This window comes from Argiope bruennichi, chromosome 5, assembly GCF_947563725.1.
Source record: "Argiope bruennichi chromosome 5, qqArgBrue1.1, whole genome shotgun sequence".
Taxonomy (NCBI): Eukaryota; Metazoa; Arthropoda; class Arachnida; order Araneae; family Araneidae; genus Argiope; species Argiope bruennichi.
In genome coordinates this window covers 81,524,023-81,541,170 of record NC_079155.1, presented here as the reverse complement: position 1 = coordinate 81,541,170, position 17,148 = coordinate 81,524,023, and the positions used below count along the sequence as shown (strand labels likewise).

Below are 17,148 nucleotides of genomic sequence, written 5' to 3'. Positions count from 1 at the left end.
TATGCTTTTGTAATATAAAACTAAAAGTGTTATGAATTTTTTGGCAAATAAAAATCTATCATCAGTGATGTTAAAACTAGCATTAAACACATTTCTTTACAGTTAAAAAATTGCTTGATACAACTTGATCACCTTTATGTCGAAAACAAATTAACTTATATAAATGTTTTAAAAATTTGAAATTATAATAATTATTGTAAATTTTTATATGTTGCACTGCCATCTTACTAACTTTAAAGCAACGCCAATATTGAACGGAATGCACTGACGCATTTTTTTCCCTCACCACACACCGCAAACACCGTCCTTATTCTTCAAAAAAATAAAAATAAAAAGACACCAAGGTTCACTCTTCTAAGATGCTTGGTGACCCCCAGATGACGTCACTCTACCTGCCCTCTGATTCCATCTCCTATCCCCCTTATTTACCTGCCAGCGGTATTGCAAAGAAAAACCAGTTACCTTGCCTAGAACGGAAAGTGAAGTCAGTCCTCCAGCGCTACTCAGTCTGTTCGGAGAGAGCGACGAGAAAAGGAACCGGCGAGTAATAGAACAGAAAAAGAACGTGATGTGTTGTTGAAGTGAAATTTCCCGCGTCCTGTTTCAAATGCCAGACGACTCTCGGTGGCCACCTGTTGGACCCTGCGATCGAAAAAGGCGGTATTAAATAGAGCTTTATTTATTAGGATTCTTTTCAACATCGGAGAAGGTGAGTGGAGTTATTATATATGAGATTTGTTTTTGATGGAATTTTGAAATTAATTAGTTCATTCCAAATTATCGGATTGTTTTTGTTCCATTTGGAATCTATAAAAACTATTTTTCCAAATTAATTTTCTGTTTCCTTATGTATTCCCAATTTTCAGAAAAAAAAAAGAAATAGCTACCGAGCTAATCGATTTCTCTCTATATATATAAATATATTTAATACATTTTTATAAAAGAAACACAGATCTTTTCATTAAAATTAAGAAAATCAACTGATTACTAATTTTATTTTTTATATATCAACCATCAAAGAAAGAAATTTCAATAAAAAAAGAAAAAAATTATTAATAATTGAATGGAATTAAATTTTTATTGATTTTAAATAAAAAATAAGTAGAGTAAATATTTTTTTTATTTCTATCTAAAAGCATAAAACTAAACGGCATCTAAATACAGGATTGTTAACGGATTTTATTAAAATTTCATGGAAAAATTATTTGCGATTTATCGTTTATTTTGATATAAATTGCATTACATCTTTATCATGGTTAAATCTTGTCATTAAAATACTTTATATGGTATCATTAATAATTTACTTAATATTTGATAAAAAAAATATTCCTGTGAAATTATTAAATTATTATACAAAAATTAGCAAGAAAATTAGAACGTGATTAACTTATTCTTACGAAAAGTTATTTCTCGTAATTTTATGCATTAATCAATAAAATTTCTTGATTACAATTTTTAAAATTAAAAACTTTTTTTATTACTTAAATATTCGGTCACAAATATTTATTTTCTGTTTTTTAGTAAAGCTCAGTTGCATTAAAAAATTAATTAATTGTACCTCAATTATAGTTGATAGAGATTACTAGTATTTCTTTTGTTAAACTTTTTAGATTTAATGATAAATGAAAAAAAAAAATACCTAATGCAATAATGAAATTTAAAACAATGAGATGTATTAAAAGTGTTAAAAAAGTTCTGCTTCGAATAAATTTTCCTTGAAGAAATTTCCTTTGCAGAAAAAAATGTTTCCTAAAATCTTCATTAAATTACCCTGCGTTCCGGTTATAATTTCCTTCTTTCGTGATATTAAATCATAGTCCAAAAAAATCAAATGATGTAAGAATTTTAATTTTAATAAAATCTATTTCTTTAAAAACCTTTTTTAGGCATTCAAGAAAATTTTCATAATATGTCGAAATTCATCTGCATTTCCTTTAAATATCTTGCTTAGCATTTTCAGAGAAAGTAAATGAATTTATTTTAAACGTATTTTCAAACGAATTTCTGGAATTTTTTTAATGAGGAATTCTATAACTAATACGATTCATTCATGATTTAAAGTTCCCTTTTATGTGCTGACCTTCGAATGTCTTGTCCATAGTTGGTGAACGCACAATTGGTATCTTTTTCAGTTGAAGGTCAAGAGCAATTTAATTCTCACGCAGGTGAAAGGGAATGAGTGCTGCGTGATTTTTTTCTATCGTGTAATAAATGGTATTAATGATCGTAATATGAAAATGAAGTAATCGAAAAGTACAAGTGAAATGTTAATGACCTTTTTTAATTTCAAGTTCGTATTCATTGCCATTTATGTTTTGTTGTTTATACCTTTCCTGCCATTGAATTTTAATATTTCAATGGGTTTTTTTTCTTTCCTTTCCTTTCTTTCTTTTTCTTTTCTTTTTTTTAGTTTTGAACAAAAAAAAAATTCAAATTTATTTTGGTGCCAAAAATATATTGAATATTTTTTTTAGATTTGCTTGTAACGGTTTCCAGAACTTTCTTAAGAATTTTTTATAATTGAAGAACAATGCTTAATTTTCCTATTAGAGGCAAGCTTATGATTATTATTATAATTTGAAAATTATTGATGCAATTTTGTTTATTAATAATATTAAAAAATTAGAAATTCATAGTTTTATGTATCAACTTTTATTTATATTGTTTTAAATATTTTAGAATTATTTTTTTTATATTTTCAAGAATTAAACTGAAGAAAATAAAAAAGCTTAACAAGCTATTTTCAAAAATAAATAAATAAAAATAAGAAATTTTAATTAATTTTTTCTTTCCATTTTGTAGTCGGTTGTTTTCTTTAAAAACTAGAAATAAGCAAAGACATTTATCTTGAAGACAAAAAAAATTTGCTATTGTTTGTTATTTAGAAGTGCTGAGATGCGTCCTTAGGAATTCGAGTAAAATAAATCATTCTTGACTGAATGAAAAAAAAATAAAAAAAGAACTGCGAAGATTCGTTTCGAAGGTGGCAATGTTATAAAACAATGGAAATCCGATCTAACAATCGAGATTGCAAGGACAGCTAAATATTTTATGAAATGCATCACTTATCTACTTTCTTACCACCAGAAATAGCATTATTTTGTTATGGGGAATTTCTTCTTCTGTTATATAACAATTCGTTAGACCTCATGAATTGGTATACAGGCTCATTGAGAAATAATTATTTAAATAAAAAAATAATATACCACGTTTTTAAAAAGGTCTAAAAAGTATAAAATAATTTCTCCTTGCCCCTTCAAATTTATAATTTTTTTTATTTTTTTACCTTTTTAGTCTTTTTAAATAACATGGAATATTAATTTTCCTTTATTTCATGTGAGTGAAATTTTGCAATCAGTTTCTGGATGAAATGACTTGATATAGCGCCATCTCTTGATATGAAGAGTTTTTAATCAATTGCAAAATTTGTACCGAATAGACAAACAAACCTACAGACAAGAAAGGGAGTAAATATTGCATTGTCATCCAATCCTGAACTATGTTTATAGTTTCAAATCTCTAGCTGATTAGGAAGTTAGTTTAAAATTGGTTGCAAAACTGCGTCAAAACAGACAAACAACAAACTGAGCAGAAAACGAGTAAATAATAACTTGTTAAAATAAATTGCAAATCTTAATGCTAACAGTTCATTTCATTATCAATAAATTGAAACAATTTTATCATTTAGACCTTTTTTCAATTAATGTTCAAATTATATTTATTTTAATAATTTATGTAATTTAAATTCCTCGTCTATAAGCCTTCTTCTACATATGAACACCTGGTTATATATTGTGTTGAATACTTCAAAGGTTAACTAAATAAGGCTAAGAACATGCTTTCACTGTAAAATTATTTGTCGTTCTTTCTTCCAAATTTATTATTGTTTATCAGATTCATTGTGATCAACAAATCACTTATTGAAGTTTGTTCATATTTTCATAGGTGTATAGTCTACTTTTAATAAAATATTTACTATTTTCAAAAATGCAAACTATTTTACTGATACTCCAATTCCTAAATGTTTATTCCAAAATATACTTATAAAGAAGGACAATTTTTTTAATGCACAGAAATTTAAATTTATCCATAGTAATTATTCAAATTGATAATTCTTCAACACTTTTCTTAAAATCAGAAAAAAACTTATATATTGCCAGCGGTTTTATAATTGTGCCATTTCATAAAGCAATTTATTTAATGAATCTTTATGAAATAGTACAAGTAAAAAGTTTTTCAAACGCAATATTTTTCATTAATAGGCCAAATAGAAAATGAAAAAGAAAGTTTGCCAAGACCATCATAATACAATATCGAGAAAAAGTGAACATTAGCTCTTGAACTTTAAAGGTGGCACTTTCATCACAAGGAAAAAAATATTTTTCTACTGGCCTTCCTTCTTCACTGTTGGTACATGCATTGATTTTCTTCTATAAATAAATATTCGATTATTGTTCTCGTGTTCTTAAGTGCCAGCCACCATTTTGGTATTAAAAAAAACTCACCCACCAAGAAAATCCCTAGTAATTAATACTCGCATGTTCACATCTAAAAACGCAACTCCGACCCCACTGCTAGTAACGCCGCAAGTAGCAATTACGTTACTGCAAGTTTCTTTGTAATACAACTTGCGCAATTCCTGATGGCATGTGACTTGATGATGTTAACGCCTCTGCCCACCTCCCCAGTTTCGTCATATCTCTTGGACGCATCGCCAGCATCTTATATATCCTCTGCCATTTACATCGAGGAAAAGAGTTCGCGGATTGTACTGAAGGGTGAGGCTCCGTATCTATCTCCAGGTGATACATTTAATTCCTGTCTGGATCCATTATTTCTGAGGTAAACTTAGGGAAAGAGGATCTCGCGCATTTCTTTGCTTTATCTGATACCAGAGCCTCTTTTTGTGGGCATTGCAAACGATAGGGAATGTATGCAATCTGTGGTCTGAATGGCCCGTAGAGGTCTCACATGGTAAAAGGCTTTGCGTTGTGCTTATGTTTCGAGATGCAGACAGTTTTGAAATCTTTTCTTGGAAAATTAAGCTGGCGCTATTCACTTGATAGCTCATCTGTTCGCTCTCGCTTTTTAAAAGTGTTGAGGTTAAAGAAGTGAAGATGATGGATGCGGTAGATATAAGCCACGCCTTTGAAGTAGGAAACAGAACAATGCTTATTGTTTCGAGCTTAACATCGATTAAACAGTTCATCTGATTGATTTTCGATGGGCTGTTTGGTGCTTGCTTATCTCTTCTGAATAGGCACTGCTAATAGCAGTAACTAAAAAAAATCGGAAGATGACATCGTATTAAACGCTTAGTTCAAAGAAGATCTTTGCTATGAATCGTACAGTGCTGTATTTAAATTTAGCGGCTGTCTCTTGTAATATTATTAAAATGTCATGTTTTTTGTAGAAGTGTTATCATTCTGGGACATTATTATCGCAATTTGTTCTAAGTCATTCAACCATGCTATCGGGTTTTGATAAGTAAAATAATGGCATTGTTTCTGTTGCAGCAAATTAAAATAAAAGATTTTAAATGTAAAATTAAAAAAAAATTATCATTAAAAAAAGAGAGCTAGAATTCTACTTGTTTCAAAATGAGTATAGCTTATTGTATAATTTTATATTGTTTTCAGATTAGAAAATACACGTAATAAGATTTGACTGTTAAGACGGTATTTTCAAAATTTGTCATGAAAAAGATCGCTTAATTTTATCAATATATTGAAAGTTTTTATGCATGTATTAATAAATAAAACATTCATAAGTTACACTCTCTCAATTTATAAACATAATTGTATTTGTTTGTGGCATTATCGTTGGAAGGTTTTAATTTAAAATCTTTCAAAAAGCGTAAGATATATTTTAACTGATTCTTTACTTGTAAAATGCGAAGAAATCATTGCATTCTACAACAAAGTGCACAAAGTATATAAAAAAATTGCATTTAATGTTTATCCATTGAAAATTGACATCTGATAACGTCATCCTAATAGAGCCGTCATTGCGTCTACAGGAGAGTATTTATATTCTGTACCCATTTTTTTTTTTTTTTTCGGAAATTGCTAATTTTTTTCTGTACGATTTCAGTAATTTCAGAATAAAAACGTAAGCATTTATGATCAAATTTTTTAAAGTTTGATCACCGAAGACTCAAATCTATTCAATTTTTTCAAAACACAGTTACAGTTGCTTGACATGGAATAAATGGAGCAATCATAAAATTTCATATATGAAAATTTTGGGAATTTTAATGCATTATAAACATAGGAAATATGAAGGTAGAAACAAAAAAAAATATTGTAAATAATGGGCAAGCAATGAGGATTAATATCGTATTTTTTTATCGTATTGTAAAATATAAATCTCTTTTTAGAGGGGAAAAAAAGGTTTTGCTTTCAAATTATCAATGAAAATTCGAGTTTTAATTTCCTTTTATTAACTATCGATTTAAATTTCTGACAAGACCTCTTGCAATGTGCGAATGTGCCTTCCTAAAACGGTTTAAAAAGAAACCAGAAAAAATTTATGTAGTTCAGATCATTTGAAAACAAATTCTTTTATAATTATTAAATACGTATTATATTAAGATATGATTCTTTTATAATAATTTATGATTAATTCTTATTAACACACACACATTATATGAACAAATAGACTGATTAAAACTGCACGTTTCATACTTTAAGCGAAGCGTTGAAATGGCAATTATCATGAAGTCATTATTATTAATTTTAAAGTGAGTAGTAAACATTCTAACATAACCATATTTAGTCCCTAAACAAATATCTATAAATAAAGGGACGATTTCTTACATAAATTAATTTAATTCAATTTATAATTATTTAAGCAGAGATTAAATAAAGCAAATATAATGTTTTAAATAGATTAAATAAAGCAAATATAATGTTTTAAATACATTAACTAAAGCAAATATAATGTTTTAAATAGATTAAATAAAGCAAATATAATGATTTAAATAGATTAAATAAAGCAAAGTATAATTATTGAAGCAAAGTCAGACAAGTAAAGGTTGTTTTTCTTCAATTTATTTCTTAAGCAAATAAATTTCTCTTCGTTGTTATTTTAGCGATAGTTGAGTAAGGTGTGGGAGTGAAGAGTTAAAAAAAAAATTTTCGCGAAAAATGATAGAAATGTAAACAAGATGCATCATCAATCAGTGAAAATGCTTGTTTTTTTTTACAAGTTGAAGATGGGTGGAAAGTTTTGGCCAAGGACATTGGCCCCTGGGATTTCCTGGGTTCTTGTTCAATTGTCTGAATATTATTGTTAAAATCCAACCAAAGATTTTTTTTGTCGTGTTTCTTTGGTATTTCGAAATATATAAACTTTCTGAACCATTTATTTCCGTTGAATGTATTTTTCTAAAAGTACAAATTATTCAAGGATTTTTCTGTAAAAGCCTTCAATAAAAGTAAGTTTGTTTAAGCTTTAATATATGCGTAAAATGATATACTTTCAATAAACATTGGCATGATTAAAACATATAGCACAATATATATAAATATTTTGTAATAAACTAGATAAAATACATGTGATTAACTTGTAGAAAATGATAAGCTTTTCATTTTTTTATTTTGCGCATTCTGAATTTTGTTTATTTGTTCAATATTTTAGGTACTTCAAAAATTACTGACCAAATCATAAAATTGTATAATCTTAGAAACCCCACTGAATACGAATTTAATTGGACTCTTTATATAATACATGGATAATAATTTAATACTGTCAAATTGAATTTGCATAATACTCCGAGAAAAACTGAATTCGCATAGTAGTAAGATTTAAATTAATTCACAAATAATTAAATTTTCTGAATACATTGCCTTCTTATTTTATCATTTTATTTTAAGAATGAGAGTAAAAGTTGAACTTTTTGATTTCTTTTTACAGAGAATATAGTCATTCTATCATACATTTGTAGAACAAGAAAAAGTGAAAATCTTTTCTGATTTTTTTCTTTTAAGAAATAAAAATTTCAAGTAAAAAAATCTACCAATATTATATGAAATCAATACCTTACAATATGCTGATCAAATTCGTTGGTTATTCATTCAATCATTGTTTAGTATTTCCTTTTTTTTCCCCCATGTCTATCATTTTTTTCTCTTCCCACTTTAATTTCGATAATAAAAACTCCACTTTATTTAAATTTTACAAAGATAAACAAATACAGAAAATACAAAAAAAGTTGAAAAAATTAAATTTTGACAAAAGAAAAATCATTCTTAATTTTTCTCTAAATATGAAAAAAAAAAAAAGCGTTATTCTGGTATGCTAATAATAAATAGCTCAACCTTAAAAAAAGTTGGAAAGCTTTTCTTCATATCTTCATGTTTTCTTTTTGTATTTATAAATAATTAGCTTTTTTCATCAATTTGTGAGTTTTTGTTGTCTAATTTTAGAGCTCATGTTTTGCTTGCCTGCATTAGTTATCGTTTATGAATTGATTGTTAAGGATTGAAGTTCAGGAAAGTTGCTAACTTTTAACTTTATTTCTCTTTTAAATGAACTAGATCTTATCAACAGAACAACAAAGTATAAATTAACAGCTTTCAGTCGGCTTATTTAATTTACAAAAAATATGTGATTATGTTAGCTTTGACATTCCCAAACAAAAAATACTTTAATTAAACATTTTGTGTATACCAGGGATATTCAAGGCCTTTTCTTTTGTCTCATATTCGCATATTTAGCCCTACATTCCAGCAGAAACGAAATTGGGAAATTACTGTCACACAATGTAAGATAACTTCTCCGATGCTTCTGCCCAAGCGTTGCAATAGAAAATAGGCCTTCTAAGGTCACATTACAGTTGAGCAAAGAATAGGTAGAGGTCGTTACATAAATAAACATACTTATGACATTCTGATACAACAGCCCAGTCCAGGGTCACTCATAAAACACTACAATTTAATTCGTCCAGGCAACAAAAACTAAGCATTAGCTTATTTGGATAATTTAACCCGCGAAGACGCGCGCTTCTGTTGTGACTCGAAGACGCGCATCGGGCTTCGCAGGCCCGGAAACGTTTTTTGTGAGAAAAACGCAAATAAAATTACATTTACGTTAACGAAAATCTAAGTTTCACAAAAGCATACTGCTGAAAATATAAAATAATGTTTTTCAGATAAATGCCACTTTCAATTTACACAATTACAACTAGTTTAAGTACAAAATATTTAAAATTGTTTAAAGGTTCTTTTCTCTTTAAAACTGAAAATTACAAAACATACATGAGACATAAATTATTACTAGTATTTATTAATAAAAATTATTTCTACATTAGTAAATTAAAATAAAACTTACATTTTAGAGACATTTGCAGCAAACAACGCTGCTATGTTCCCCGCATACATTTTTTTTACACGCGGAACAACACATTTGGGATTTTCTGTCCTTTGTACTGGGACATACATGGCATCTTTTTCTAGAAATTTTTTGCTTTTTTTGCGGGGGAGTATCACAATTTTCACTGTGGTTACAATTCAATTGGTCACGCAATTGACGGGGAAGAGTAGCCTGCATACTTCTTTCTTGAAGGTGATCCTTCAATAATTCTAAAGAAAGATCTTTTATGAATAAACTTCTTTTCTTATACTGAACGGGTGGCGTATTTGATGACAGTAATATGATTCGAGAATTTACAGTAGCAATATTCAGCATACTGAAAAATATGACCATAGGCCATCTTTTACTTATCCTCGCAGTAGAATATGTAGCTGACATTTCATCCACTACATCAACTGCGCCCTTTGTAAGGTTATAAAATGTTATAATCTCTGGTTTCTTTGCTTCTCCTGTAGAAGCGTCAATTGCACCATCATTATGCATTGAGGATAATAGAACAACGCATTTGTTTTTTTTCGGTACGTAAGAAACCAGTGTCAAATTTTTTTGGAATCCAAATAATGTTGAATATTGTTCTCGTTTTTTTCCAGAAATGAATTCCTTTGGAAGCTCCCTTTTATTTTTTCGGACTGTTCCCACAAGTGTAATTTTTTTCTTCAAGAGGTCTTTTGCTAAATCATAGCTAGTGTACCAATTGTCAACAGTTAGGTTGCGTCCTGAATTGAAAATAGGTTCTAGTAATCTCTTTACAATTTTGTCTGGGCCATTTTCAACGTTATATGGTCCTGCTGGTTGAGTTCCTGCATAAATCTCTAGGTTCCATGTATAAAATGTTCTCGCACCTACCAAGGCAAAAATTTTTATTCCATACTTGGCTGGTTTATTTGGCATGTACTGTCGAAATGAACACCTTCCTCTGAACGGTTCTAATTTTTCGTCGATTGTCACATATTCTCCAAGAGTTTGAACTTTTTGACAATTTGCGACGAACATTTCAAAAATATTTCTGATGGGAGCAAGTTTATCCACTTCTCTTCTAGAAGAACGATCTCTTACATCATCAAATCTGACACACCTCATCAGAAATAAAAAACGTTTATATGACATAGTACGGTGGAATATGTCAATTCCTGTTCCATCAGTAGCCCAGAGGTCCTTTACATTTACATGGGAAGATTTGTGCAGTCCACCAAAATAGAGAAGTCCTATAAATGCCTTTATTTCAGAAATTTTTGTAGGATGAGCGTCTCTTTCTCTTCCAAATTTACATGCAATTGATCGAATAAAAATGTTCGTGCACTCGACAATAATTGATATCATACTTTCATCAATCAGAAATGTCCAAGAATTTATTGGCGAGGATACATTTTTTGTTTCGCCAATATTTCCAGGCAGTTTTGAAATGATATTGTGAGCAGGAGTTCTCACATTTTTCCTTGGCTCCTTTTTATGCCATATCGTTTTACCGTCTTTCCCAACGTAATCATCGGTGGATTCACAAACGTACACTTCACTGTCTGAATCTAGCTCCTCTTCTGAATTCGATAAATGATCACTAATTAATTCTTCATCAACAATTTCTTCATCTTCCTCATTAAGAGATTCTTCATCTGTTGAAACTTCCGCTAATAATTTTTGTAACCTTTCGCATTCCTCTTTATAACTCAAGTATCGAGACATTATTGCGACCGTCACCACTGCTTACAAAAATAGCTATGCGAGCGCTCGCATCGGGCTTTCGAGGCCCGCGCAGCTGTTTCTGACAGCAGGTGTTCCATTTTCCAAGAAACGAGAGGGGTGAAATTCCTAGAATGACTGGGGTCAGGTGGCAAATGACCTTGGACGCAGCTACTGGGGAACTTGAGTTTCTACGCTGAAAAACCGATTTTCTGTAGAATTTTTTTCAAGCGCTCGGGCCTCCGAGGCCCGACGCGCGCGCTCGCGGGTTAATAAAGCGTAGGCAATATTTTAATAAATTGATTAGAGTATAAAATATTTTGATGCTCATTCTTTTAAACTAAATCAATTAAATTTGTTCTTTGTATCATTTTACTTCACAATCCTTTTAAGGTTCTGAATTGCATCCGAAATTTGTATCGAGCGTTAAATTAAGCATATAAGTTGGATTAGAAAATTACAAGAACCATAAAAAATGTAAAATCGTTGAATTAAATCTCCCAACCTTTTTTTAAACCAAAATATAATGAATGATTTCTAAGATTCAGTTAAAAAAGAAGAAATATTGATACGTCATTTACGTCCGTTCGAAAAAATTAGATATATATTTTAAGATATTATTTATACTTACTACCCAATAGCCATTCTACCAATGAAAATATTTACAATTATTTGTATGAGTAGCATCGTGAATAAATTTTTAAAAAAAAAAAATTAGAAATCAGTGCAAAAAATATCAGAATGATCAATCTGGCATCAAAGAACGATACAACTTTCTTTACTACATTTTAAAAAGAAAAAAAATCGCTTCTTTAGGGTAATAGCTTTTGAAATTACCGCCAGGAAAAAACAAAATTGCGAAATAAAAAAAAAGGTACTATGCAATGGGAAAGGAGAAATTTGGTCAGCAAGTGAATTCTTTTTTTTCCCCGCATATACGAATACTTAAAAAAAAAGCATAGCACTCTGATTTTAACAATCCTGGGAGCTGAAAAACAATTTATTTGTGTAAGGATAATTTTATATCCTTTCGAATCATTCAATTAAAATACTTTGACACAGCATTTGTACTGCTTTGTAATCCGTAATGGTGGTCCCTCACAGGTGGATTTCTAACTAAGCGGACTTACCTAGTACCTAGGGTCGTTGTACTGACGGAGGACCGCTGACTGGTAATCATAAAGTATTTTTAGCCTAGTTGCCATGTAAATAAATTCATAAAAGATGCAAATTCTATGAATTACCCAGTTACTTTTACTAGCTTTACATTTTTATTTTTTAATACACTAGGTCAGTGGGGAAAATAAAATAAAAAATCTATGAAATATTTAATATCCAACTGCAGTATGCATTTCGATTGAATTATTTGCATCATTAGAAAATAAATTAAAATATAAATAATTACTTTTTAAAAATGTGCTGGATAATTAATTATTCATTAATTGGTTATGTTTTACTTCACTTTATAGATCATCCTATAACACAATGATTTTTAATTTTGAGATTTGTTTGAAATTTATTAATTCTTTATAACCTTTTACAATAATTAAATGCTTATATTTATGAGTAAGGAAATCAGCGTTTAATAATTATGTTTGATATTTCAAGAATTTTATTATTTAACAAATAATTTAAAATAAATAAGTAAAAACCTATATATTTTCTTAAAATTGTTAACACAAATCTTTAATATATTGATTAAGTTATAAATGTTTTGAAATATATAGTTAAATTGAACGAAAAAAGGGCCTCGTAATGTTCATTGCCTAGGGTTTACAACTGCCACTGTGGACACTTGGCTATTTTATTTCATTTTTTCGAAAGAGGAATAATTGTTACTTACTAGTCGTGGTGATTTTGGTCAATATTTAAAAATATTTCACCGATAGACCAACGACGTATGTGGTTGTTCTCTAAGAGAAATTTAAGACGTGGAAAGTACTATTTCTTAGTGTCATCTTTAACAAAAATTTCGCATTTAAAAAGGACTGGCGAATCGTTCTGTTCTAATTTATCAATATTAAGTATTGTTGTTAAAATTAAGTTAAATATATCTTATCATTTGCAGAATTTGTCACCGCTGTACTAAATACGTTGTAATAAATATAATAATGTTACTTTTATACTATAGTCCAAAACTTTTGCACCTAAACTTAAATTATTTTAAATAGTATTACTTTTCATTTCCTTTTACTTTGTTTTTCATCTATTCTCTTGTATTTATACTTTTCCTTTATTATCATTTTTTTTCTCTGTTAATTTTTTATATGTATTTATTTCTTCTTTCTTTAATTTTTTTTAAATGTTTGCTTCTTTGAAATATTTTCAAAAATGAACTTTTGTTTTTAAATTCTGTTTGGACTTTCGTTTATATTAGTTTATGTGTTTGTTTGCGTGTTCGTATTTGTGTTTTATTTTATATTTATTATTTGCTTATCTTGTATTTATATATATATATATATATATTACTTTGTTTACTTTCATCTACATCTTATATTTTGCTTTTCATTACTTATAAACTTTGAAGGAAATGTTTTATTCAAGGTTTAAATTGTTTTTATATTTACTTCTATAAGTCTCTTGTACATTTGTGGTGCACAAGGAGTATTTACCGCTCAATAATGAATAAATATAATAAGTAACATAAATAAAAATTCAGTTTCAGTTCAATTCTCAAAGCACATCTGAAACACAAATCATCCTAAAGAATTTCATTAGCAGCTGCACAAGGTAAACCCCACCCACGCAATTAATTCTACTCGGAAACTCTTCTCGCCACTTGACGTCAATTTAATTTGAAATTATAATTTATATAATTCAGGAAGTAACATAAAAACAGGAGTATAGGTGAAGAAATGAAAAACAGGTCGAACCTGTTCATTAAACCCAAAAGCAAACATGCAGTTTGTTGACAAGTCAAGACATCGTTTGTTAACTTTTCTTTAAGCTTATATTTTAAACCTTACTTGTTATTCATATAGTGTATGCTACGTCCGAACGATAACTCTTTTTCTTCTTTAAAAGACAATGCATCATAACAACTGCTGTGTGTTTTTTTAAAGCTTTTGTGACACTAAGCTGGGCTTTTACAATTTTTTTAAGCTATGCTGGATTGAAAACAATGTAAGGATAAATCTATTCTAATAAAATTTATTATGAAATTTAACAAGCAGAAGCATAAGAATTTTGACATTCTAAAATTTCAGCAGCCGGAAGACACTCAAATGATTTTGAAAAGACTTTAATTGATAAGAAACATTTACTACTTTGATTTTGTAAGATGGTTTAAGCACGACATTACTACACCAAGAAGCCAGGGGCAGTTTCCAAATAAGATTTGGTTTTCCTGAGTGAGTCAAAATCTCAACTTCCGCCATCAGCTGACTCATTAAGAAAAGGAAATAACTCCTCCTCTCCGATTTTGTAATATGATAAAATTTTCTTTGTTTCTGTATGTTTTATCTCTCCTTGACTATTTCATAATTAGATGTTGATCTACCACCATAACTAACCACAAATTTGTATTTTCAAAAATGCTGCTTTTCATTACATGTTTATGTTAATCGCTTAAATTGTTTGTTTTGAAGACTTAAAAGATGTAGAAGTTCTTCGTCCCATTCAGGAACCATAAAGCTTTAGCATCTTAAAAGTTGTTATAGCAAAGAGACAAAAGAAATCAATCAATAATTGTTACTTCGAAGCTATTTTTAGCTTATAACTTTGAAAATAATAAAATTTCTACATCATTATATTAAAGTCGAATAAATTTTGAAACCAATGATATTTACGTGCATGAAAAATTTTAAATAGGCTCAATATAATGATTTAAAAAAAATAAAAACGCAGTAAAATTATATTTGCGTTTTTATAAACAATGAATAAAATAAAATATGTACTGAAATATTTGTTTACAATTGTTTGTCTCACTTGTAGGCAAAGTTTTCTTTTTATCAATAAAATTTTATAACTATATATAACCAACATCCCTATTAAACTGAATTATGCTTAGCGCAGTATAGTCAGATATGGTTCTGGAGCCAAGAAAATACTACAACACGAAAACACGTACCCTTTTAAATTATGAATCTAAAAGTATCTCAACCAATCTCTATATCGTGTAATTTCAAAAAGTATTGAATTGCCATTGTAACGAAGAATGTTAAATAAGGCAATGATATAATCATACAAAGTTTCAAAATATCGTGATTTACAATCGAACGTGAAAGGTCCATACAGTGGTAATTCCATGCAAAACGTGAAAACTTCACGTTTATGCTCTTTAGGAACGTTCATGTTCTTTAAGAACTTCGTGAGTTGGTGTCTAAACGAAGTTTTGAAGAAAAAATTCTTGCCTTCAACATTTTTTTTCTGAACAAAAATGTTTGTAAATTTTGTTAAAGTTGTTACAGTTTTCTGTTATGAATTTTATAACAGGAATTAAATGAATTGTTATTTACGTTAGTCTCATTGTAAAATATATTTTGAAATACACTTACAAGTCAGAATACAGATTTCAATTTTTCTGTCTTTTATTTTTATGGATAACGAAATGTTTATCTCCATTCGATGCAATGTTGCTTATTGTACTGTAGAGAGCATAATTTTTGATGGGAAGTTAAATTCTTTTTCTAAGTGAATTTTTTCTGTATTTATATTTAGTAGAAATCAATCTAACAGAATGTTCGAAATCAATATCGTAAAAGTATGATGTTGAATATATATTTTTCTCAAAAGGGTATTTGATTTGAGATAAATTTGTTTCGAACAAATAAAAAAAATGGCTTCCATTCGTTGAAAAATAAGTAGAATTCTTAATTTTAATTAAATTTATTGCGAATATCAGACCTTACTTTTCAGCATTTTTATATTGTGCAAACTATAAAACAAATGTATTACCTATTAATTATCCTCTCATTTATTAATTAAAATGAATAATTCTTAGAGATTTTTACATAAATCGATAAAAATATAACAAAGCGTGTTTTACAAAGAATACTTTATTCCTAATCATACAGGCAGAATTTGAAAAAAACCGTTTTTTCTTTTAAAATAATCTGTGCACTGTTACGCAATGCGAAGATTTTCTTAAATACGTCTTTAAGAACACATTTGTTGGCATTAAGAGAATTTATCAGAAATGATTTCATCTAGTTTTCATGTCAAAGAACTAATGAATTCTTGTGTTGGATGGATTCCATTCCAGAACAGGTTCCAATAGCTGTGCATATTTAAGGAGCTTAAAAGCTACGTTTCTACGAGTTTTTTTTGCCAAATACCGCATACCCTCAGCCATTAACCCTAAGATGACGACTTGTCAGTCGCTTCCTTTAATTGACTTGAACGAAGAACAAGCTTTGTTTCTGTCATTCCGTGTTTCTTCTTTTCAAACTAAGACAACGACAATTTTGCCTTAAGGTGGACATAATCTGATAAATAAATCAGATTAATGTTCGTCCATGTACACTTTGCTTTCTCTGAACAGACCGAAGCATGAACTTTTTTCCCTTGAATATTTGCTCAAATCTCATATTTGAATTGAGTTCTAATTAGAAAAAAAAATTTAACGTTGTTAAGATCTCTAATATTAACATCATATAATAACAACGTTTTAGGTTTGAATCCTCTTATAATTTTTTAAAATTTACTTTTCCTTATGTAATAACGACAACCTGCACAGAAAACAATGTTTAATATCACCACAAAGCGATACGAAAAATATTGTTGTAAAATATTTTTGAAATTTATTAAAATAAGAAAAAATGAATAGAATTGAGATCGGTCTCATTAAAAAGCTCATTTTTAAATTTTAAAGAGGTGCCAAAAATTCTTTTTTAGTGAGCATCTATTATGCAAAAATAAATTGTGTGCCAAATTTGGTAGCCCAAATTTTTAGGTCCACAATCACAGTTTATACATAGTATGGCCATCAATAAATATTATAATTTTAAAAGGGAAAACTTTTATTAAATGTATCAGATAAGAATAAAGAATGATTCATTAAAATTCTTTCAGATTTATTATCACATAATTATGCGTAATTAAAATGTTTTGTGAAATAGAGTATACCATTTCCGAATTTAATTGGATTTAGTAGGT

The 17,148-nt window shown here is 28.7% G+C and overlaps 2 protein-coding genes across 2 annotated transcripts in view; one reads left to right on the top strand and one right to left on the bottom strand.

The window, feature by feature from the left end:
- Nucleotides 1-479: 479 nt before the first annotated feature.
- LOC129969235 (leucine-rich repeats and immunoglobulin-like domains protein 3) overlaps nt 480-17,148 on the top strand; it is a 94,854-nt gene continuing 78,185 nt past the window's right edge. Inside the window, exon 1 of the mRNA XM_056083696.1 lies at nt 480-709. The gene's annotated coding sequence lies outside the window, so the exon portion shown is untranslated. The remainder of the gene's footprint in view (nt 710-17,148) is intronic.
- LOC129968310 (piggyBac transposable element-derived protein 4-like) lies at nt 9,337-11,055 on the bottom strand. The gene has a single exon (XM_056082165.1). The coding sequence runs from the start codon at nt 11,053-11,055 to the stop codon at nt 9,337-9,339; it is 1,719 nt and encodes a 572-aa protein (XP_055938140.1).

Excerpts from the sequence above, each read along its gene's own strand:
- LOC129968310 (XM_056082165.1), bottom strand. The coding sequence starts at position 11,055 with ATGTCTCGATACTTGAGTTATAAAGAGGAATGCGAAAGGTTACAAAAA.